Source organism: Pongo pygmaeus, chromosome 4 (genome assembly GCF_028885625.2).
Source record: "Pongo pygmaeus isolate AG05252 chromosome 4, NHGRI_mPonPyg2-v2.0_pri, whole genome shotgun sequence".
Lineage (NCBI taxonomy): Eukaryota > Metazoa > Chordata > Mammalia > Primates > Hominidae > Pongo > Pongo pygmaeus.
This window is the reverse complement of record NC_072377.2, coordinates 10,484,176-10,509,169: the sequence shown is the minus strand read 5'-3', so window position 1 is coordinate 10,509,169 and position 24,994 is coordinate 10,484,176. Positions and strand designations below refer to the sequence as shown.

At 38.8% G+C, this 24,994-nt stretch overlaps 1 protein-coding gene across 1 annotated transcript in view; it reads right to left on the bottom strand.

The window, feature by feature from the left end:
* The window catches only part of MARCHF6 (membrane associated ring-CH-type finger 6), a 79,291-nt gene that overhangs the window by 43,141 nt on the left and 11,156 nt on the right, over positions 1-24,994 (bottom strand). The window contains exons 2-6 of the mRNA XM_054489768.2: positions 13,372-13,468; positions 12,436-12,509; positions 9,316-9,459; positions 4,211-4,283; positions 784-952 (exon numbers count right to left, since the gene is read on the bottom strand). Of these exons, the coding sequence (XP_054345743.1) occupies positions 784-952; positions 4,211-4,283; positions 9,316-9,459; positions 12,436-12,509; positions 13,372-13,468 (557 nt within the window). The remainder of the gene's footprint in view (positions 1-783; positions 953-4,210; positions 4,284-9,315; positions 9,460-12,435; positions 12,510-13,371; positions 13,469-24,994) is intronic.

Here is a 24,994-nt window from a genome sequence, read left to right as displayed (position 1 = left end):
TGCCTGTAGTCCCAGCTACTCAGGAGCCTGAGGTAGCAGGATCTCTTGAGCCTGGAGGTTGTGAGGCTGCAGTTAGGTGTGATCATGCCACTGCACTCCAGCCTGAGTGACAGAGCAAGACCCAATCTCAAAAAACCAAAACAAACAAAAAACTAGAAAACAAATATAAATTCTACTAAATTCTTTTTAAAAAGAAAACCTTTCAAAGACATCTTTTTTAAATGTATCTGATGTGGGATCAATTTTAGTATATAAGAACATAGTCTCACTTCGTAACACGTGTACATATTCATTCAGTATAATTTAGCAGATTAACAGTTCACAAAGCATTATAGAAAATGGTTAACAAATCTGGCTCTCTTAAAAACAACACTCTGTAGTCCTTTTTATAAGACAGCCTTTGTCTTTATTGACAGCATCAGGGATGAAAATACATTTTTTAAAAAATGTACATACATATATACATACATGCTCTGTTATCAAACACTTGAGGAAATATTTTCAAATTTCTGCTCAGTGGGTAAGACTGTGCACATGGACTTCAGTATAACTCCTAATGCTGTTCCCACTCTAGCTAGAAAATTAAGAGGCAAAGTCATAATACTACTTTCTTGATTTTTCACATCTCTCTTCATCTTCACCCAAACCTTTCCACTGCCTTCCTTTGTAATAACAAAAGAATGTTTATGAGGGACATGGAAGTCAAGAGTTTGAGACTTAGAGAGAAACAATAATTCTCATGACCTACCTAAATAAAATCAATTTTGGGGTAGGGGGAGTTACCTCATTTTGGTGATGCCCCGCAGCATTGAAGGGTGGGGCAGCATGCTCCAACCAAATTGGTGCTCCCCCATGGACTATCTGCTCTCTCAACCACACCAGGCTGATGAATGCACACAGTGTGCACGTCACCACAAAACAACCCTGCAAACAATCTGCCAACAAATTTTCCCTATTAAAAAAAAAAGTACATATAATTACTCCAAAGAAGACTTAAAATTAGGAAAACAAAGGTAAAAAAATTTCTTATACTAAAGTCTCAGAAAAAAAAACAGCCAGAAAAATAAATCATAACTTTTTGGATGAAAATCTCAAGTTTCTCCAAAAGAACTATTTGTGATTATGGTGAAATTCTACTTATAAGAGAACCTATACATATTTATGTACTTGTATTATGTATTTTATTTAGGCATCAAATACCATCAGAACTATATAGAAATTACCTATCCATAGCCTATCTTTTGAAAATGGCCTAGAAACAGAAAGGCAGCAAGCAAAAAAAGACAAAAGCAGTCTAACACTTGACAAAGGCCATGCATTAAATTTATGTAATTTACCAAAGGTTAAAACTCTGTCCAACTCTTAAGAATTTCTGTATCTTTATTTTACACACGTTTAAAAACTTGATTAGCTGACACCTGAACCCACACAAATTAATAGAATCATCAAATCAGAAAAGAGGAGAAGCTCCTCCAGATAAGTCTAATGACAACATAAAGAAATGAAGGTTGAGAGATATTCAGTATGCCATATGTAAGACAAAGAGGTCTATTATAAATTTTATAAAAGTTTGTCACTTGGCCAGGTACAGTAGCTCATGCCTGTAATCCCAGCACTTTGGGAGGCCAAGGCAGGCGGATCACTTGAGGTCAGGAGTTGAGACCAGCCTGGCCAACATGGTGAAACCCCATCTGTACTAAAAATACAAAAATTAGCCCGGCATGATGGTGTGCACCTATAATTCCAGCTACTCGGGAGGCTGAGGCAGGAGAATCGCCTGAACCCAGGAGGCGGGGGTTGCAGTGAGCCGAGATTGAGCCACCGCACTCCAGCATGGGTACAGAGTGAGACTCCGTCTCAAAAAAAAAAAGAAGTTTTTCATTTAGAAAGCAAATCAAGTTTTGATGCTAACTGCAATCATACCAAAAGTGTATTAGTTTCTCAACAAATCCAGAAAGGCAAAGTATGTTTCCTTTAGTAATCATACAAGAAAATGCATCAAATACCGTGATACTGAAGACCATTTTGTCCTTTTCCTTTCTTAAGAGGCTTATCTTTCCTTCCCTAGTCCATGTTTATGATTTAGGAATTATTCACAGATAACTCAAAAACCTCTGGACTCTTAGCCATTGGAAAATCCATTATTTTAATGGAATCACTTTTTTCCTCCATAGAAAACCTGAGAAGGGTCAATCTGGTAGACCTTGACCCAGCAGCTCCAAACTTAAACTAAACTGGTATGGCCTCTAGGAAAATATAGTCTGCAAATATGTCCTGAATCAAAAGAGGAATCCAAACTACCACCTTAGTAAGGAACTCTCTAGGCTATTAAATTCTGAAAGGTTGGGACTAAAATATCCCCTTTACATCTTCCTTGCCATCAGCAATAATCCTGTTTGTTACAGATTTTAAACATTCGGTGACAAACTCTGGAGTCCTTTTTCCTTATTCCTTTAATCTGGGCTGGTTTAGTGAATCCTGGACAGAGGTGATGCTGCCCAAGTTCCAGAGCCCAGAGGAGGGCCTGCAAGCTTCTTCTCTTGCCCTTTTAGAATGCTGCCGAGACTACCATGTAAAGAAGCCCCACTAGCCTTCTAGAAGATAAGAGGCCACAAAGAGGAGAACCAAGGCATCTCAGACAAACCATCTTAGATCATTAAGTCCCAGTAAAACAGCTGAGTGACCTAGGCAAGCCCAATAGAGGAAAAGCTCAGCTGAGCCCAGCCCAAACTGCTGACCCCAGAATTATAAGCAATAAAATGGTAGCTGTTTTAAGCCACTAAGGTTTGGGACAGTTTGCTTTGCAGCAATAGATAACTGATACAGTGCACCTAGAGATGACCTCAATTACTGAGCTACAGAATACACAGAAACTGATAAGACATTAAGGAAATTTAAAGTAAAATTTCACAGAAAAAAAATTCTATAGAAAGTATAAAATATTACTCAGAAAAAAAGTAGTTTGGTCACAACTGCTATCAGAAAAACTGGCTCAATTTTTCAAACTGTAAAAGGCAGCTTAGGACTGTGAAACCAAGCCATGTTTATAATTTATTTTGACTAGCCCACTAGGCTTCCAGTGGTCCTCTGGAGTCAATGAGTAGTCTAATGAAAGCAATTCAGGTGACCCTCAAGCCAATTAGGTGAGAGGGAAAAAGAAGCCTGCCAATATAAGGCAAGCAACAATGCTTAATGTCAAGATATAGTAAAGTAACTACAGGCAAGTTCTTAGCATTTATATTCTAATAATCATGGAAAACATTTAAAAAATAAATCTGAGTTCAAATGCGTATGTTAAAAACACATGTTAAAATGAACTCTTGGGCAAGCACAGTGACTCATGCCTGTAATCCCAGCACTTTGAGAGGCCGAGGCGGGCAGATTACTTGAGGTTAGGAGTTTGAGACGAGCCTGGCTAACATGGTGAAACCCCATCTCTACTAAAAAGATAAAATATTAGCCTGGCTTGGTGCCACATGCCTGTAATCCCAGCTATTCAGGAGGCTGAAGCAGGAGACCCAGGAGGCAGAAGCTGCAGTGAGTAGAGATCACACCACTGCACCCTACCCTAGGTAATAGAGCGAGGCTCCATTTAAAAAAACAAAACAAAACAAAAAAAACTCTTATGAACATAAGACAGTAGTATATATCTCAAACTGCATGACAACCTATTTAAAAAGTCATCCCAGACGGGCGCGGTGGCTCACGCCTGTAATCCCAGCACTTTGGGAGCCTGAAGCGGGTGGATCACCTGAGGTCAGGAGTTCGAGACCAGAGTGACCAACATGGTGAAACCCTGTCTCTACTAAAAATACAAAAATTAGCCAGGCATGGTGGCGAGTGCCTGTAATCCCAGCTACTCTGGAGGCTGAGACAAGAGAATCGCTTGAACCCAGGAGGCGGAGGTTGCAGTGAGCCGAGATCGCACCATTATACTCTAGCCTGGACAACAGAACGAGACTCCATCTCAAAAAAAAAGAAAGAAAAGTCATCCCATCATTACAAAACAGTCCTATAAAACAGGTAGTATGTTTTAAAAGAAATGTCATTTACATTTATCAGCTACTTCTACTGCAGCTATAACTGTTAGTGTAATAGACATAAATTATTGTTCTCAAAAGAATTTACAAATTATAAAAATAAATATGCAAGGAAAAAAGCAAGCATCATCTACATCATGCAACACTCGTCACAGAGGTTCAATACTCACGTTGACAGCATATCTAATGGCAGTGTCAGTAGTGAGCTCACGGAGCCAGTAAACAAACACTTGTAGATGCGGCCTACCGAAAAAGAGCATGATGGCATACAGTCACAACTCACATCATGAATTCACATAGCTGCTCAAGAAAGCAGAGGTAAAGTGGAACGCCACAAATGCCACTGAAATAAACATTAATCTTTACAAGTCTCAAAATATTAAATTTTTAAAAACACAGTCAAGCACAAATATAGTGACAATGAAGAGTAAATGTTACACAATCATGTTTAGCGCTTAGATTCTCTCTAGGTTTACTTGCTTTTTTTTTATTGAATGAGCTTAGATGTTTGAAAAGAAAAATCTAAAGTAAAGATCTCCAAAATTATAATATAAAGAATTTTTTAAATTCTAGAATTCCAAAATTTATTAAGTCTGCTCATAATAAAAGGTTTCAGTTTTGGAGGTATAAGTCTTTGAAATTAAGAGAATTTTTCAGTAGAGTATGTACTGCAATGCCGTAAATGGCAACCTGACAACCAATATTTTAAAAGCACAGATTCACAGGTCCTCTAAAATACAGAATATAATTATTCTAAATTCTGGCCATTTCAAGAAAGACAAAGTATGGGTGAATGTACTGCTATCAAGGCAGAAAGTCTTTTAGTCAGGAAGGCAGAATTCTAGACAGAATGAGATAACAGACCACAGATTTGAAAATGGGGCACAAGAATAAAAACCTGAGGCTTTCTTTCAAACCACTATTTGTGTATTAGCTTAAGCATTCCCTATATAGCCTTGTATCGGAGACTTCAGTTCAGATTTTCAGTGACTTCAATGGCTGTTTTCAAAACCAAGTCAAAATGGAAAGGTAGGAAAAGATTTTCTGTAATAAAAATTACTTACATGTTTATAAAATACTCAGGTAAGTACGCTTGTAACAATGTAAAACTGATAAACCAAATGTTTAGATAGGTAAATGGATTCATATGCAATAGGCCTTCTTACTAGAGTGCTGTGCATCGCTAAAAAAAATAAATAAGACAGCACAACACTCACGTACATGGAAAGACCGCCAGGATACGATGCTAAGCTAAAGAGAAAAGTTACAGAATACGTATCGTGTGATGTAATTTAAATTGTGTGTATCTGTATATAAACAAATTAGAACAGAAATCAAGCTTGTGATTAATAACTGTTAAATCTTGTAAGTCCTTACTTTTGCCTATTTCATCTACTGATTTCAAAGAGGCATGTAAGTCTTTCACTATGACTGTGAATGCTTTACATATTTCAAGGCCCAGCTTTCTGGTGTATGAAAGTTCTTTAATTCTATTTTCTTAGTGGATTATGCCCTTTTATTAATATGAAATATAATGCTTTGTCCCATTTAATGTATTTGAAAGATAACTGGCTGATTAATATTGCTCTGGCCTTTTGTTAGCCATTTGCTAACAAAACTATTTTTGTATCTTTAGCATTAACCTGTGCTCCTTTGTATTTATCTCTTGTAGTAGTGCAAGTTTTATACCTACACATCTACGAAGCTCTCTTGTAACAGAGAAATCCAAACACTTATGATTACAGATGTATTTAATTTTATTTCCCTACTTCCTTCCTCTGCCTTCCCTTCCTTTCTTTCCTGCCTTTGTTTGAAATTTCCAAATTTTATTTGCTGTTTCCCACTCATCCTATTTCTATTCTTCTAGCACTTGCCTTTGAGTTTTGTTATGTCTTCATTAAAGTATATTTTACATAAATCTTAAGTGTACAGATGGGTGAATTCTTAAAATATGTATATCTTGGGTAACTACCACCCAAACCAAGATGTTCAACACTTCCAGCTCCCCAGAAGGCTCCCTCAAGCTTCTTCCCAGGCAACAGCCCCTGCAAAAGGTAACCACTATTCAGATCTCTATCACTATAGATGAATGTAACCTGTTTTAAAATTTCACACACATGCAATCATACAATTTTGTGCCTGGCTTGTTTTTGTCAAAGAAGCAAAATTAATCCATGTTATTCCATGTCACAACAGTCAGCTCTTTTTTCACTGCTATGTAGTATTCCGTTGCATGAATAAACCACAATGTATCCATTCTACTATTAATAGGCATTTGACTGATATCAGTTTTTAAGTACTATTAATAAAACTGCTGTGGTCATTCTTATACATACGTCCTTTAGTGAACAGAAAGTTCTTGTTCTGTTAGTTCTATTCCCAAGAATGGAACTGCTAGATCACAAGGTATTTGTAATATTTAGCATCAGTAGATACTGCCAGTTTTCCAAAGTGGTTATAACATATGCACTCCCCCTCGATCACTGTATGCGTGTTCCAGATGCTCTACGTCCTAAGCAACATTTGGCACTGTCTACTTTTTATTTTTAGTCACCCTCCTTGTGCATTTCCTCTAATGATGCTGAGCACTTTTTCATGTGTTTATTGGCTACTGTCATCCCTTGGTATCCATGGGGAATGGGTTCCAGGACTCTCCTCAATAACAAAATAAACAGATGCTCAAATTCCACAGTCAGCATTGCAGAACCCACAGATACGGAGAGCTTAGTATATTTAGTTATTTTTCCAGAAATACCTGTTCAAACCTCTGTCCACTGCTTAATTGGGATGTGTTTGCCTTTTTGTTATTGATTTATATACTCTAGATACAAGTCCTTTGTTGGATATGTGTACTGCAAATATCTTCTCTCACTCCATGGCTTTCAATTTTTTTTTTTTTGAGTGCCAGAATTCAATTGCCTTTTATTCTTAAAAGTGTCTAAGGATGAACAGAAGTGCTCAACTTTAATTATGTTCAATTTACTAATATTTTGTTTTATGCTTATTCTCCTGTATTTTATTTTAGAAGTTTCTTTTTAACTTTCACATTCAGGCTTTTAAATTCATCTCAAATTAATTTCTGTGTTAGGCTGAGGTAATGACATGATTCATTTTTTTCTGTATGGCCATCTGATTGTTGCCATACCATTTACTGAAAAGACCATCTTTTTTCCACTGATCTGTGGTGGCACTTTTGTCATTAATAATGTAACAATGTAGTTTTGAGTCCAGTTCTGGGTAGTTATAAGTCTAGTCTACATTTTTAATGCACAGTTATGCTGTATTTTTCTATCTACATCTAGAACATCTATAATCTCCCCACAAATGAGACAAGCAATTTTAAAAGCTTTAATTTCTATCTTCCTGTCACAATTTCTCCCACGTTAAGATCATCTGGAATTTTAGTTCCAGGCTGTTACCCAAAAACTATTAATTATTGCAGATTAACAATTGAGACTTAGCTATATGAAACACTTCGTCTTTGTATCTCACTCTTTCTCTCTTTGATTCCTTGCTCATTTAGTAAAGTATATCCTCAGTTTTTTCAAAAAGGTTTAAGGTAGTAAACTTTCCAATCCCTCACATCTATTGAAACATCTGTAGTTTGTCCTTCCATCTGAGAGTAATTTGCAGAAAGGGAATTTTAGGTTCAAAAACATCAAATTTTGAGTTTCCATTGTCTTCTAGCATTCAACATTGCTAATTTTAAGTCTGATGCCACTCTGCGTTTCTTTACTTTGTAGGATAATCTGGAAGCACACAATCTCTATACCTCTATCACCATCACCACCTTACCCAGCTCTAGAAAACTTGAGAATATGCCTAGGTTCGTGAGACTTTTCCTTTACCGTGGTCAGTTTTCTCGTTCAATCTAAAAGACACCAATTGTTTCCTCATCTCCATTATCTCTTTTACCTTGTGGAACTCCTTACTGGACAGACTAGCCTCCATTTGTCAATATTTATTTCTCATACTTGTAACTACTTTGTCCCTCTGAGTTTCATCCTGGGAGAATTCCTTGATACAATTTTCTAGCTAACTCACTCTTCAACAGTACCTATATTCTACTAGTTGGTATCTTCCAAGAATTTCATTTCCATAGGTAATCAAGATTATTTTATCATATTTTAAGGAGACATGAAGATATTAATTATACTAATTAAACATTTAGTTTAACTCTAATGAATCTTACCTATATACTCTGCCACTCATATACTAAGTACTTCTCTCCATGTCTATAAGAACAACAAAGAATCCAAGAGGATTCTTTGGATTGATTAGGGGGGTTGATTAGTATATCACCCTCCCAAAGAGCCTCCTATATCTGAAAGATAAGCCTCCCAATTATTTATGACCATTACATGTATGAGTATTTTTAAATTTTATTTGTATTTTATTGAGGCGAAGTCTCACTCCGTTGCCCAGGCTGGAATGCAGTGGCATGATCTCAGCTCACTGAAACCTCTGCCTCCCAGGTTCAAGTGATTCTCCTGTCTCAGCCTCCTGAGTAGCTGAGATTACAGGCACACACCACCACACCCGGCTAATTTTTGTATTTTTAGCAGAGCTGGGGTTTCACCTTGTTGGTCAGCTGGACTCGAACACCTGACCTCAAATGATCCTCCCACCTTGGCCTCCCAAAGTGCTGGGATTACAGGCGTGAGTCACCACGCCCGGCCATGTGAGTATTTTTTTAAAGGAGGCTTGCAGAATCCCAAAAGAATTCATCTTTTGCAGTCCTTTTTTTTTTCGAGACAGAGTCTTGCTCTGTTGCCCAAGCTGGAGTGCAGCGGTGCGATCTCAGTTCACTGCAACCTCCCCCTCCTGGGTTCAAGCAATTCTCCTGCCTCAGTCTCCATGTTGGCCAGGCTAGTCTCAAACTCCTGACCTCGTGATCTGCCCGCCTCGGCCTCCCAAAGTGCTGGGATTACAGGCATGAGCCACCGTGCCCAGCCGTCTTTTGTAGTCCTTGAAAGCTCTAACATACTTCATATCTAATTATGATTTGATTTGATTTTTTCAATGCTTTCATGAACTTTCATGGTTAGCCATTCTGTATGCTGTGTTCTTTCCCACATTCATTCAAAAAACTGACCTGTTAAACTCATTCTTAGTTCAGATGAACATCTTCTAAGTAAGGCTTTCCTAATACATGACATTCTGACAATCAAATAACTAAACATCAGTCAAATAATAATATGATGCAATATTGCTTTATAATATTAAGTAGTTATTCAATGTTTAAATAACTCCAATCAGAGGCATGAATACTCACATGCTGTAAGAGGAACAACTCCCAACCATGCAAAGGCCACAAGTGTATAATGAAACCAATATCGTATTGCAGTGCCAATACTTGTAACCAGTCCAGCAAATATGTCTTGAATTGGAAGCCGTGAAGGCATATCTGGAGAATAAACTACAAGCGGAAAAAAAAGTACTTACAGTTTCATGAAGATTCGAAAATAGCTTAATTCATAAATATAAAATAGACATTAACTAAACTTCCAATATTTGCCTTGTGCTTAATTTTCTTCCTATTTAAAAAAAATAAACCAAATAGTTATAATATCACATTTACCCAAGAAGTCATTTATGAGGCAAATCACATGTGAAATGTGGAAATCAATAAAGGCCTCTGGGCAGGAAAAAAAATTCAATAGATGTTCACATCCCTTCCGAATAGCCATGAACTTCATACAAGGCCCATTTACACATATTTTAACATTCAACCAATATAATCATCTGGTTTCCCAAACTACAAAAGATGTAATAAAGCAAACAGGAGCAAAAGATGAAGCTGACAACAAGCCATCAACACTCCCCCAAATATAAGCATTAAATAGCACTCAAAAAGCACAACAGTCTGCAGCAGATCATTTCATGTGGGAGCAAACATCCCACTGACATTTGTTAGCCACTTTCCCAATGTTAGCATAATACTTAAAATTTCAAATGATAAATTCAGATCTTCCCACTACTCTGCGAAATGTGGCTCAACACATTCAGAAAAAGAAAAGTTCTGCCACATTTTAAAAGGATTCCCTTTTAAAATGGTTCCAATAAAAAACCACTGCCTATTATTAAAAACCTCTACCACAGGTAGCTCGGAAAGAACATAAAGGAAAAACAAACAATTCTTTCTCCAGTAAGGCCAAAACAAGAAATTATGATATATCAGGGTTTAAAAGTAATGATCTAAAATTTATAAGAACGCTATCACAAAACTGTTCACACCTATAAACACTGAGAAATAATTGACAAATAGCCAACTTTTTTTTTTTTTTTTGAGTCAGAGTCTCACTCTGCTGCCCAGGCTGGAGTGCGGTGGCATAATCTCAGCTCACTGCAAACTCCGCCTCCCAGGTTCAAGTGATTCTCCTGCCTCAGGCTCCCAAGTAGCTGGGATTACAGGCGCCTGCCACCACACCTGGCTGATTTTTGTATTTTTAGTAGAGACAGGGTTTCCACCATGTTGGCCAGGCTAGCCTCAAACTCTTGACCTCAGGTGATCCGCCTGCCTCAGCCTTTCAAAGTGCTGGAATTACAGGCGTGAGCCACAGCGCCTGGCCACAAATAGCAACTTTTAATGACACATGCCCACAGATCATTGACTTCAATAGGATATCTGGTATACAAGAGCAAGTCATTAAAAGCAAGAATAATAGAGATTTTTTGCAAAAGATAAAAGAAATAGAGAATATAACTATCAAATGAAAATTAAAATGTACAAAACAAGCTTCTATTGGCCTCAAAGTAAAAGCCCACGTATTTCCTATCAACTGAATTTCATGAAGATACTCACCTATTTAGTCTCAGTTTCCTATGAATCTTGACAAGCTGTACAGCTTTTACATACTACAGAAAATTAATGACTACAAAATAACAGAATTGACTTTTTTATGATGAATATACAGCTCCAAAAGTGAAAATGTAATAACTTTAATCATTTATACTCATCAAATAAAGACAAAGTAAAACACTAAGTTACAGCATTTATATTGAGAAGCTCAAGATGCTTAAACACACACACACACACACACACACACACAACTAAAACACAAAAATCCTTTGTAAGGGAAGGCAATATAGGGGATCCCAGAATGAAAAATTATGCTTCAAATATTTAATAATTTGCCAGCACAGTCCTCTACTTATTTGAGATAAAACATATTAAATATTAATAGGCACAGGAATTATAGTTAAAACCTTAAAGGCTGAAAAATATTTTATAAAGGCTTATGAAATACTGACCTTAAAAGTTAGCCTCATGAAAAAAATGGTAATTTAAAACTTCGTTTGGCCAAGCAATGTCGCTCAAGCCTGTAATCCCAACACTTTGGGAGGCTGTGGCAGGAGAACTGCTTGAGGCCAGGAGTTCAAGAACAACCTGGGCAATATAGTGAGACCCCCTCTCTATTTTTTATTTTTATTTTTTAAAAAGCTTGCTGGGTGCGGTGGCTCACGCCTGTAATCCCAGTACTTTGGGAGGCTGAGGCGGGCGGATCATGAGGTCAGGAGATCGAGACCATCCTGGCTAACATGGTGAAACCCCGTCTCTACTAAAAATACAAAAAAATTAGCCGGGTGTGGTGGTGGGTGCCTGTAGTCCCAGCTACTCGGGAAGCTGAGGCAGGAGAATGGCGTGAACCCGGGAGGTGGAGCTTGCAGTGAGCTGAGATCACGCCATTGCCCTCCAGCCTGGGCAACAGAACAGAGCAAGACTCTGTCTCAAAAAAAAAAAAAAAAAAAAAAAAAAAGCTTTATCTTTATGACTATTCTAATCTATACAACTTTAACTCAAAATGTAGTCCAAATTTGAAGAGTACTGAATATTTGATGAAATCAAGGCATCACTGTTTATTTTTCTAGGTGGATAATGGTATTATAGTTACGTTTTTTGAAAAAGAACCCTTACCTTTTAGAGATACATACTGAAGTATGTACAGATGAAATTATAAATGGCAGAATTATTTTTTAAATAATGTAGAAAAAAATAAAAGGATAAAGAGGCAGGGAACAAGAGCATATGTAAAACAAGACAGGCTATGAGTTGACACTAAGTGATGGGTACATGTGGACTTGTTAGATTTTTGCATGTGTTCGAACCTGTCTATAATTAAAAGTAAAAAAATTTTTAAAGACAAAAAAAAAACACCCCACAAATCTCAAACATATGTGTGTGATAAAAGAGAGCATACAGTTTTTCAAAATATTTTCCTAAATAAAATATCAAGACTTCCTACTACTATCAAAGAAAATCAAGCTGAAAATAGTTGCTTTAAAGTGCTTAAGCACTTTTTTCCCCCTTCCTCTGTCAACTGATCATATTAAACACCTTTATGCCACGAGTGATAACCAAAAAAAATGCAGTGAAAATGTCTAAAGAACTTACTTGGTGTAAAAGCAAATCTGTGCTTGCATAATTCACAGTATTCTTTTCGACTGTGTTTCAGCCATTGAACTAAGCTGTAATTATAAACAGATTCATAAGTACAGTGTTTACAACAAAGAAACATTAGTTTTGTTGAAAACATTGTTTTTATTAAAAATGTATATATCACAGAGCTTTTAGTTTCAAAATTTTCAAATTTAGAATATTCTTAACTTTTTGTAACTGCCTTCTAAGAATAAAAAACTACAACAGCTAGAGATAAAAACAACACATTTTTCTACCATTAAAAAAGGTTCAATTAATCAAAACTGTAATTTCCTCAAAGTGAAATGAACATGAAAGAATCTCTAAGCATCAACATCAGTTTTAATCCTGGTCTGATAATACTGGTACCTGGTAGCTAGGTCTGAATCCTGGTTCTGCCACTAACTGGCTGGCTATGTGGCCCAGGACAAGTTATCTAACCTTCCCATGCTTCAATTTCCTCATCTGCATAATAATAATACTCCACCTCATCACAGTTTTCTTATAAGGATTAAAAATGAGTTGAGATGTACAAAACACTAAGAACAGTTCTTGGCAAAAAGTACTTCACAAATGTAAGCTACTATTATGCCAAGCAAAACTAGAAAATCATAACACTTTCAGAGAACAAAATAAGCTCTCCATGGTAGAAATAAACAATGGGTAATTACGTGTACCTGGAAGACGATACACCAAAATAACAGCCATGATATTAAGAATTAATGGATAATTTCTTTTCCAAATTTTTAAATTTTTACAATAAAAGGGCTTTTTTAGTTTCCTGTGCTCAGGAAAATACAATAAAAATTTTAAAAATAATTACAGAGAAAGTACACTGAAATGATCCCTGTTACTGTATACATGACAAAACTGAAGCTCAGACTCACACAACTTTCTAAAAGTATGACTTACCATTCTTGATGGATAAACTTAATACTGCCAGTACATACACAAGGATGATAAAGCGGTTTCTCAGGTGTTCCTTCCGACCGACACACTCTACATATGTCTGTCAATGAAAAAGGAAAATTGAATTTCCTTTGGTTATAACTTTTTTAAAAAAACAAGAAACAAGCACAAACCAAAATATTGAACATTAAAGCAAGAATCTATCACTTGACAAAACATTAATAGTACGGAGAACTGAAAGTTGTGATTAAGTTGCTATTCAAGTATATATCTAAAACTAAAAAACTCCTAAATAATGTATTAAAAGATAAGTTGTTCCTTTGTATGACAGATTTTAAATAAACCAAAGTTGAAAATAAGAGAAACAGATGGTTTTATTTAAAACTGCACTCTCCACAACAAATAACAGAAATATGTAAAATCAGGTAACCATTAGCGTCCTAACAGTTTTAAACTCATCTTAACAATTTAACGGTTTAAAGTCCTAACAGCCTAAACTCCACAAAACACATGTGAGGACTCACCACAATAACAGCAGTTAGAAGACACGCTTTTTGTGTCACCCCACCCCACAAGAGTGTAAGGTAGGCAGACACAGAAACACACACACATACAAACACTTTAAGGGTTGGTGGGGGGAGGGGATACCCCAAAGCCACAAAGGCACCAGGCCACAGAGAGATGAGCCAGAAGCCACCTTAAGCAGAAGGGACAGCGCTAAGGGGTCCTTGGACCACAGCCCACCCCTCATGCCCAGCACTACAAGACTCTAGGGGCACATTTGTCTGTCTTCTGCCTGGTGTGGCCCCAAAGCAGCACGACGGCAGAGGAACCGCGACTGATCCTTCGCACTCTCACTCTAAATCTCCTACCCGGGTCCACTTAGGGAACCCTGGTTATAACTTGTATTTTAGACCGTTCTCAGCTATCCGTCAGGGCCAAGAGCCAATCCCTAGTGGCCTATCGGAGGGAGAATGGGCAGAAACTTAATGCACACTTTTGGCCTAATCTCTCACGGGGAATTCTTCCTTAACAACGACTTACTACAATCCCGATCCCCATCACTAATGGACTTAACGGGTCTCTGGCATCCATCGAATTCAAGTGAGCACATGCCGAGAGCAGTGTGGTGCATGGTTACAGGCATTGAAGAGCATCACAGGCCTGTGGCTACTCTTCTGTGGGTGGGGGTGCATGCCTTTTCTAGGCTGGTGGAGAGATCTATCTGTGTGCTAACCAGTTGGGCGATCCAGAGCCTAACTGCTCAATCTCAGATGGCTGAATGCCATTTGTCTAAATTGGGGGATGCCGAATGCTCACCTAACTGGTTAGCACGCTAGTCTCCCTGGTTATTGATTAACTACCAGTCAAATCTCCTCATCAAGTAGAAAAGCCATGCACCCCCAACACACAGAATAACTATCAATGGGACAATCCTGTCTGTGCTGGAAGTGGGTAAGGTTGCTCATGTTCAAGTTAAGCTGTCTCTACTGCTGTTGCCTTTCAGTTTCAGCTATGAACACAGACCTTCCCCCTACCACAACCCAAAGGGCTCTGGTTTCCTGGAAGCTGCTAGTGGGTCATGGACATTAATGCAGTGGTCAACATCACATTTATGTTCGTAACTATACAGGACCTGAACATCTTTAAACTTCCCACTTTCACCTTCATTCTTGGTTAATGAAAACATCCTTGGCAAAAGCTTTCACTCTGATCAGTCTTATTACTGGCCCAGAATTTGAGTCCTAGCGGTGCAATACTAATGCCCCAACTGCCCTGCTTAATAAGCTTCCTCAAAGTTCCAACACAAACAAAATAGAACCACGCTCCCATTCCACGATTCCCACCAGCAGTATCCAGGCAGCCCACGCTACTTTGAACACTAATTTTCTTCAAAGTGCACACTTCAGCTCCAGGGAAACTCAGGGAAGAAGAGCCCGTAAGGTACCAAAAGACAAGAGGCATGGACTTTCTTGCAATGGACCCCGGCAGCACGTAAGATCCAAAAACAAGCATTTTAACTGCCAGGAATTCAGCACACCACATTGAAAGTGGGATTACCGTGGCTGCCAGCACCAGGCTTGCCCTGCAATAGATCCTCTTTAAAGGATTTAAACTGGACTCTTTCCAACTACAGGGCCTTGAAAGAGTTCTATGTTGTTTTAATCACTATCCTCCAGGGTTGGGAGTGGGTAATTTGTGCCTGCTGCATTCTTTAGATAGCTTATTAATTTATCAGGCTCTCTCTCTGCAGAACCAAATTGAGATTCCCTATATTAAGATTCTTGGTCACAGTGGTCGCCTCAGTAGGCACTAAAACTGCCACCTAAGAGTGACAGGGCCATGGCGGGGGTGGGGAGAAAAGGTGATTGATCTCTGTTACCTAGAATCACCAGAGTCACTGAAGCCACAGGTGTGGATCAGTTCTACAATAACCAGTTATCTATATAGGAGCTGAATCCTCATCCAGCCATTCACAACAATACTGTGGATTAACTTTTGAGACTGGCATGTGCTACTACTGTAGGATCTACCAGGGAGGGTGGGTGCAAGTGTGGATGTACAGATCCCAGGCATAGGGTCTGGGCTCCCTAGCCCACACTCAGATGGCTGTGCAAGTAGGAAGTAGGGTATAACAGCCACAGCATGACAAAGGGTGTCCCACCCGTGGGACGCTGCCCTCCAGGAACATCGTGACCGGTCAGCCATTGACTATGGCCTGGGGTATGGCAAAGACAGTACTGTTGGCACGTTGCTGCCTGTGAGATGCAAGGACAACAGGTGGAGTGATATCCATGTGGGTACAGCAATTGGTCCCTTGGTGGGCTCATTCAATGATACAAAACACTGCCACCTAGGCAACCTAGCCCTGCGTGGCCTGAGAAAGCTGTGGTCGGGACCAAAGCAGTGGCAAACTCCAGGGCACATTCACCACAGGAAGCACTGCTCACTCCAAGTGGATGGCCAGCTAGCGAATGGTGGAACAGGACAGGTGGAGTGGGGAGAGAGACACGGATCTCCACTTAGAAGGATGTAGACACACACATGAATTAGGGCACTGATTTTTCAGAAGACCCCTGTCCTTCTGAATGACAAACCAACAAACAAGATACTAAGCAAACCCAACAACTCTAAAATCAAGCCCCAGAGCTCTGCTTGGCCTAGAGAAGAGAACTGGGATCCCAAGTTTCTCACTCAGAGAATGCAAAGACACAACTACTATCCTAGTAACACTTAAGTTTTTTGTTGCTGTTATTGTTTTTGTTTTGTTTTGTTTTTTAAGAGACAGGGTCTTGCTGTGTCACCCAGGCTGGAGTGCAGTGACACCACCATAGCTCACTGTAACCTCTAACTCCCGGCCTCAGGCAATCCTCCCATCTCAGCTCCCAAAGCACTAGGATTACAGGTGTGAGCCACCATGCCCAGCCCCTAAGACTTCTTTTTCACTTATTGTCTTGCCAGTTTGCAGTGGTATTTTCTAGAGGCTATATGAGACAATAGAATGAATGCAGCTAGAGATGAAAAGACCCAGCTGCTTCTCATTAAAATAGGTATTAAAGAGATTGGCAAATATAAAACAAATCCACTTTCCTCATCAATTTTGGGAGTTTGGAATAGTTATTTTCACAAAAAATAGTATTTACATTAACACATAATGAGTGTTGTTATTTTAAAGCAAATTAATAAATACTTCCAAAATTGTTCTTCAAGGAGTTCGTCAAGAGGAAGAACAAGTGCATTAATCATGTGTTACTTTAAGTGGTCTGGATTATATGAAAACAATGACAGGTTAGGTCTCAAGTGGGGAAAAAAAAAATCCTAAAGGGAATTCTAACATATTATTATTTCCAAGCAGTATTAATAACTCTTTAAAATCTCCCTAGCATCTATTTTCACATAGAGTCAATTGTATAATGAAGTATAAAAAATTCTAATGAATGGATTAATGATCACTATTGCTACATGCTTTTAAATCAAAACATATTTTATAAAACTACTGAAATGACCACACTTCATAAAGCATTATGTCCACTAACAATAGTACACAGACATGATAAAAAAAATAAAGATCTTTAAGATGCTATGGGTTTTCTCCCCCCTCAATTGGGTCTTAGGAGAAAAACAAATATAAGGAAAATGAAAATTAATTTTCTGCTCCATTATGGAGCAGAAAACATCAAAATCCAAAATGATGTTTTCATATTCTCAAAATTAATTTTAAGTAATTGGCATTTGATCTTCCATGTCTCCATGCCTTTTTTTTTTTTTTTTTTTTTTTGGCCTACTCACATTGGCAGCAATAAAAATTACTATTTTGAAATATCTATGGGGAGTGGGCATTACGGGAGCACACCACCACATTCGGCTAACTTTTTTAGGAGATGGAGTCTCACTATGTTGCCCGGGCTAGTCTCAAACTCCTGGCCTTAAGCAATCATCCTGTCTCAGCCTCCTGAATAGCTGGGATTATAGACACCAGCCAGCAGCAACTTGCATGTCTTTTAATTTCTATTTGGTATAATGTAGTAGAAACTTTAATGAAGGCATTTTAAAAGACTAGCCACTGCCTCAAAGGAAAAAAAGTATAAAAAAGCACAACATTCAATTGTTACTTTGACATCAGTTAAGAACCACCCTTTATTTCATTACCTACTGATATGGTTTGGCTGTGTCCCCACCCAAATCTCATCTTGAAGTCCCACGTGTTGTGGGAGGGACCCAGGTAATTGAATCATGGGGGCAAGTCTTCGCAATGCTGTTCTCATGATGTCTCACGAGATCTGATGGTTTGAAAAACAGGAGTTCCCCCCACACAAGCTCTCGCTCTCTCTCTTTTTGCCTGCTGCCATCCCTGTAAGTGACCTGCTCCTCCTTGCCTTCCGCCATGATTGTGAGGCTTCCCCAGCCACATGGAACTGTAAGTCCATTATAAATCTCTTTCTTTTGTAAATTGCCCAGTCTCAGGTATGTCTTTATCAGCAGCATGAAAACAGACTAATACACCTACCATCTCTACACACAGTTCAAAGCACTCCAAATGTATTCTGTCATTTACTCCTCACAATACCTATCTCATAGTTTGGGAAACTGAGGTTGAAAGGGGTAGTGTAATATAACACATCTAAGGCCACACAAGACTAAGGAGAAGGCAGTATACAAGAGATCTAGGATATTACTGAACTGTCACACTTTCAGAAAACTGGCTGGAAATCTAAGAATAGCTAATTCTATTTCAGTTACTGAGAACCAAGTAATTATCAACCAAGCGTCAAATGAGGATTAAAAACTAGCTCCCAATTCCAAGAGTACTCTCCTTTTGACCTTATCATGCTTCTTCCCCACAACTACCTTCATCAAGCAATCAGGTTATCGTGAATGTTTTATTTTTTTCATAATGTCAATATTCTATTTATCTGCTCCTCCAACTTTATCATATTCTCCCACTTGCACAGCAGACTGCTCCATCTAGTAAAACATAAATTACTGAAATATAAAGATAAAAAATAACCAGGTAGTACAGCAGCTAATTAAAAAGTGGTTTTATTACTGCCAACCTGAACATTTCCACAGTTTACCAAGTTCTCTTTGTGAATTATCTGTTCAAGTTCTTTGTCCAGTTTACTAATCAAGGTCTCAACAGTAAGAAAACTAAAAAAACAAATCAGCTTTGTGCTGGGTTAGGTAAAAAAAAGAAAGAAAATGGTTTGAAAAAAAATCAGCAAAAGATCTGAACACACCAAAAGAGGAATAAAAAATTTTAAATGTTCAAGTCACTCAAGAAATGCAAATTTAAATCACAAGAAGATGGTGATGGTTGCACAACAAGGTGTATTTAATGCCACTGAAGTATATACTTAAAAATAGTTAAAATAGTAAATTTTATTACATATACTTTACCACAATCAAATTTTTTAATAAAAATCACAGTAACGCCAGGTATGGCAGCTCACACTTGTAATCCCAGCACTTTGGGAGGCTGAGGCAAGAGGATCACATGAGCTCAGGGGTTCAAGACCAGCCTGGGCAACATAGGGAGACCCCCCATATCTACAATAAAATTTTAAAATTAGCAGGGTATGATGGCGCCTGCTTGTAGTCCCAGCTACTCAGGAGGCTAAGGCAGAAAGATTGCTTGAGCCCAGGAGCTTGAGGCTATAGTGAGCTATGACGGCGCCACTGCACTCCAGCCTGGGTTTATAAGCAAGATCCTGTCTCGAAAAAAAAAAAAAAAATCACAGTAAGATACTCCCATACTTATTGAAAGGGCAAAAAAATGAAAATAAAAACACCCTTACCAGACAATCCAGAAATCCTAACATATATTTAACCTGATAAAATGAAAACTTATGTTCACACAAAAACCTATGTGAGTATGTATAATGGTTTCATCCTTAATTCCCCAAAACTAGAAACAATCAACTCAAGAATTCCACAACTGGGTAACAGATAAACTGTGGTACATCCCTACAATAAAATACTAAGCAATAAAAGGAAATGAACTAGTGATACATGCAACGATGATGTGGATAACCCTCAAACATTGTATTAAGTTAAAGAAACCAGACTCAAAAGACTACATACTGTGTGGTTCTATTTATGCCATTCTAGAAAAAGCAAAACGATAGGGATAGAAACAGATCAGTAGTTGCCAGGGGCTGGAAATGGGGGACAAAGTTGACTATAAAAGGGTAAAGGATATTTGCAAGGGCAGGTAATGGAACTATTCTATACCTTGACTGTGCTGGCTACATGACTGCATGTATTTGTCAAAATAGATATTAAATAAGGTAAATTTTACTGTATTTAAATTATACTTTAATTTGAAAAATGAAATTGAAAGGCCTTCTATAGTAGTGTCTACACAGACATGTGGGAAGAAAGAACAAATAAGAAAGAAGGATGACATGAAAAAAAATACTTGTTCCCTCTCTAAAATGTCATCTAATGAAATTGTAGATTGAAGTGTACACCCAATAAGCACATGTTTTTCATCCAACCAGGTAGAAACTGATGTTGTTTAGGGACTGTGGAAATCATCAGCATTGGTCACCAAATATTTCTCACTTTCCACTTTCTGGGCATACACTGAAACTGTACTTCCCTGCCACCTCTGAAATTAGGCATGGACATGTAACTTACTTTGGTCAATGAAATATGAGGTACAATGACAAGTACCCCTTCTTGGTAGAAGTGTTTGAAAGCCAATGAACACAATTCATCACACTGCATTTTCCCTGCCTCAACGGGCGTGGAAGCATGCAGTAAGGGATGGAGCTTCCATCAAGCTGGGTTCCCCAGTGACTACAGTTAGCAAAAGCACTTCCCCCTCCACCCACATTGGAATTTTTTTTTTTTTTTTTTTAAAGAAACAGAGCCTTACTTTGTCATCCAGGCCATCCAGGCTGGAGTGCAATGGCACAACCATAGTTCACTGCAGCCTCAAACTCCTGGCTGGGCACGGTGGCTCACGCCTGTAATCCCAACACTTTGGGAGGCCATGGTGGGCAGGCTGCTTGAGATCAGGAGTTTGAGACCAGCCTGGCCAACATGGTGAAACCCCATCTCTACTAAAAATTACCCAGAACATGGTGGCACACACCTGTAGTACCAGCTACTCGCGAGGCAGAGGCAGGAAAATCGCTTGAACCTGGGAGGCGGAAGTTGCAGCAAACCGAGATGACGCCACTGCACTCAAGCCTGGGCAACCAACAGAGCAAGACTCTATCTCAAAAAGAAACAAACAAAAAACACTCCTGGGCTCAAGTGATCCTCCTGCCTCAGCCTCCCAGCTGGGACTACATGTACACACCACCATGCCCAGCTAAATTTTTCTTTATTTTTTGTAGAGACAGGGTCTCTCTATTACCACGTTGCCCAGGCTGGTCTCAAACTCCTGGGCTCAAGCAATCCTCTGGCGTTGGCCTCCCAAAATGCCAGTATTATAGGTGTGAGCCAATGTGCCTGGCCAAGAAGTGATTAACCTTTTGATGCTTTAAGCTCCTGAGGTTTAGGGTAGTTTGTGACTATGACATAACTTAGCTGATCCTATTTTATACAGAATCTTAGCAGCTTTGCAAAAACATGAAGCAAGTACGACTATTACAAACATACAAAGTCAAAAAAAGAATAGCCTGTTTTGTATACTAGTTCCAAACCCACCACCCAAAACCTCAACAGAGTAACAAGGCCAAGGCTACAAAAAAAGTGAAGTCTACAAAAGGCTCAGCTTAAAGTCCTTTACTAAAAATTAAACCACCGAAGTAGGTTCTGTGGCAGATTGAGGCTCCCCCCCATCAGATTCTTATGCAGTAAAATTATGAATCTTGCTCAGGCCAAAGGAAAATCAGGGCATCTTGCTTGTTATGAACGCAAACCTACTTAGAAACAATATGGCAAAGCTCTTCCTGGTTTTCAAAGGGAAATTTCTATTTAATCCTGTAGCAATTTTTGTTGCTGTATTTGAATACCTAATGTCTTTACACACGCATACCTTTTAAAGATTCCACCAAAGAGCTTGGCTCAATAAACAATAGGTTTTTTTTTTTTAATAAAAAAAAACCTTCAAATCCTTAGTAATTTTTCAAATTCTTATGGAGATTGCCCAGGAGATGAGAAAGAAAGAAAGAAAACCACCACCAATGCGAGAAGGTTATCAAATTGGTGCCTACTGTGGAAGTCAGCCCATTTCATCGAAGTTTTTCTAGCCAACAGTACAGTTCAATAATTTATCCTAAGTGCCTAGTATGAGGAAAAAAATAAAACTCTAAGTTTTGGGGTACATGTTATAACTCTTAAGCTATTATCTATCTTGAAAGTTCTTTGATGTAAGACTTTAAAATCTCTCCACTTACCTTCTGGTGTTAAATCAGTGATAATTTAATATACAAAGGATTATTTTTTATTACTAACAGACTTTAGATTTTAGAACAGTCTTAGATTTACAGAAAATATGAAGAGAGTACAGAGTTCCAATATACCCAGCACACAATATCCCCTACTATTAACATCTTATTAGGATTTGTTACATTTTTGTTACACTTAACCAATATTGATACATTGTCATTAACTCAAATCCACAGTTTATTCCGATTTCCTTAGTCTTTATCTAATGTCCCTTTTCTGTTCTAGGATCCACATATATTTAGTTGTCATGTCTCCTTGGGCTCCTCTGGGCTCGGGCAGTCTCTCAGATTTTCCTTGTTTCTGACGACCTTGGCAATTTTAAGGAGTACTGGTCAGGTATACTGTAGAATGTCTGTTTATTGGAAATTGCATGATTCATGAATAGACTGGGGCTATGGGTTTTGGGAAGGAAAAATCACATAAAGTGGCATCTTTATCATATCACATCATATCAAGGGATATGCCATCAACATGATTTGTAACTGTTGGAGGCCGAAAGATTGAGGGTCGTGATCAACTCAGTATACCACTGGAGGCTATAAGAGTGAACAGCAAACTGTTCTCATAAACACAGAATGTTGGCAAACTGACAAACTGCCTATGCCACCCAGAAGGAATGCTGAAGGCAGTCACACCCCAAGCTCAGTGTTTCTTGTGATTAGGTACATCTGAAGCCTGTTAGTAATAATATGAACGTGTGATCAATTAAGCAGCTGACCAGTCGTTATCACCTCCCCCCTGCTCTTTCTACCCAATAAATACAAAGGGCTGTGGAAGCTACGCTGCTGCCTTTGCTCACTAGAAGCAGGGAGCCCTCTTTTTCTTCCCCTGGACCCTTCCTTTAAAAGTTTCTTTTGTCTTAAGTTTTCATTTCTACATTTGTCCCCCTTCACTCAGTCTCATAATGACGGTCTCAAGTAATAACCGTGGCACTATGCCACATATAACTGTTAATGTTGACCTTGTTCATCTGGCCGAAGTAAACAAGGAATGTTTAATATGTAATTATCAATAAAATTTTTACAATTAGTAGCTACAATTATAGTAGACAATTTTGAAAATATATTAAAAATATTACTCAAAATGTCTGCAGATAACCTATATAGCCCAAAATAGGGAAGCAGCTATATAAATGGTGCACATTCACTATATAGAATGTATACAGTCCCTTAAAAATAGCAAATACAAGGCTAGGCGCAGTGGCTCATGCCTGTAATCCCAGCACTTTGGCAGGATGGATCACTTGAGTCCAGAAGTTTGAAACCAGCCTGGCCAACATGGCGACACCCATCTCTACTAAAAATACAAAAACTAGCCAGGCATGGCAGCACACGCCTGTAGTCCCAGCTACTCAGGAGGCTGAAGTACAAGAATCATTTGAACCCAGGAGGTGGAGGTTGCAGTGAACCAAAATTGAGTGACTGCATTCCAGCCTGGGCAACAGACCAAAACTCCATCTCAAAAAAATATATATATACATGTATATATAACTATTTGCTAATATGGAAAGAGATATAACATTTTTAAATGACCACACTCCCTTACTTCCAACTAGGTAAAAACACCATAGCCTAAAGGAGAAAATGCAAAAAAATGATAGCCACTGTAATTGGGCAGACGAGAACATGGGTAATTTTTCCTTACTTTCTCGTCCCCAAGTAGATAGTGTTTAATTGCTACTTTTACAATTACAGGCAGAAAAAAAAATGTTTAACTGCTCAAGTTTTACAAAAAATATTTCCTTTTTGAGAGTGAGCGTATACCCATAAACAAAACATGTGGGTTTGGGAATTAGGTCTTGCAAACACAGTTTAAAAATTCCAATTCTCAGCCAGGTGCAGTGGCTCACGCCTGTAATCCCAGGAGGCTGAGGTGGGCGGATCACCTGAGGTCAGCAGTTCATGACCAGCCTGACCAACATGGAGAAACCCCACCTCTACTAAAAATACAAAATTAGCCAGGTGTGGTGGTGCATGCCTGTAATCCCAGCTACTCGGGAGGCTGAGGCAGGAGAATCGCTTGAACCCGGGAGGCGGAGGTTGCGGTGAGCCGAGATCGCGCCATTGTACTCTAGCCTGGGCAACAAGAACGAAACTCTGTCTCAAAAAAAAGAAAATTCCAATTCTCTATGTACCCCAAAGTTTACTTATTTTAGCTCACCAGATTACTATCGTTACTAAATTAAAAATTCACCTGTACTGTTGGTCCTGGAAGCCTGAAAACTGCACTTTCTGGCCTCCTTGCCAACTAGGCTTAAGTTAGAGTCTGTCAATGAGAAGCACTTCTGTGAGATCAGAAGAAGCAGGGAGGCTGGGTGCAGTGGCTCACACCTGTAATCTCAGCACTTTGGGAGGCTGAGGTGGGTGGATCACCTGAGGTCAGGAGTTCGAGACCAGCCTGGCCAACATGAAGAAACCCCGTCTCTACTAAAAATACAAAATTAGCCGGGCATGGTGGCGTGTGCTTGTAATCCCAGCTACTCAGGAGGCTGAGGCAGGAGAATCGCTTGAACCTGGGTGGCAGAGGTTGCAGTCAGCCAAGATTGCACCATTGCACTCCAGCCTGGGCGACAAGAGCGAAACTCTATCTCAAAAATAAAAATAGAAAAGAAGCAGAGAAACAGCAAAACCATTTTCTACTTGTTTCTAAAAACCAGCAGTTGCAGCTAATGGCAGGTACTGCAGACTCCTGCTAACAGATACGCAAGTCATGGTGGAGATTC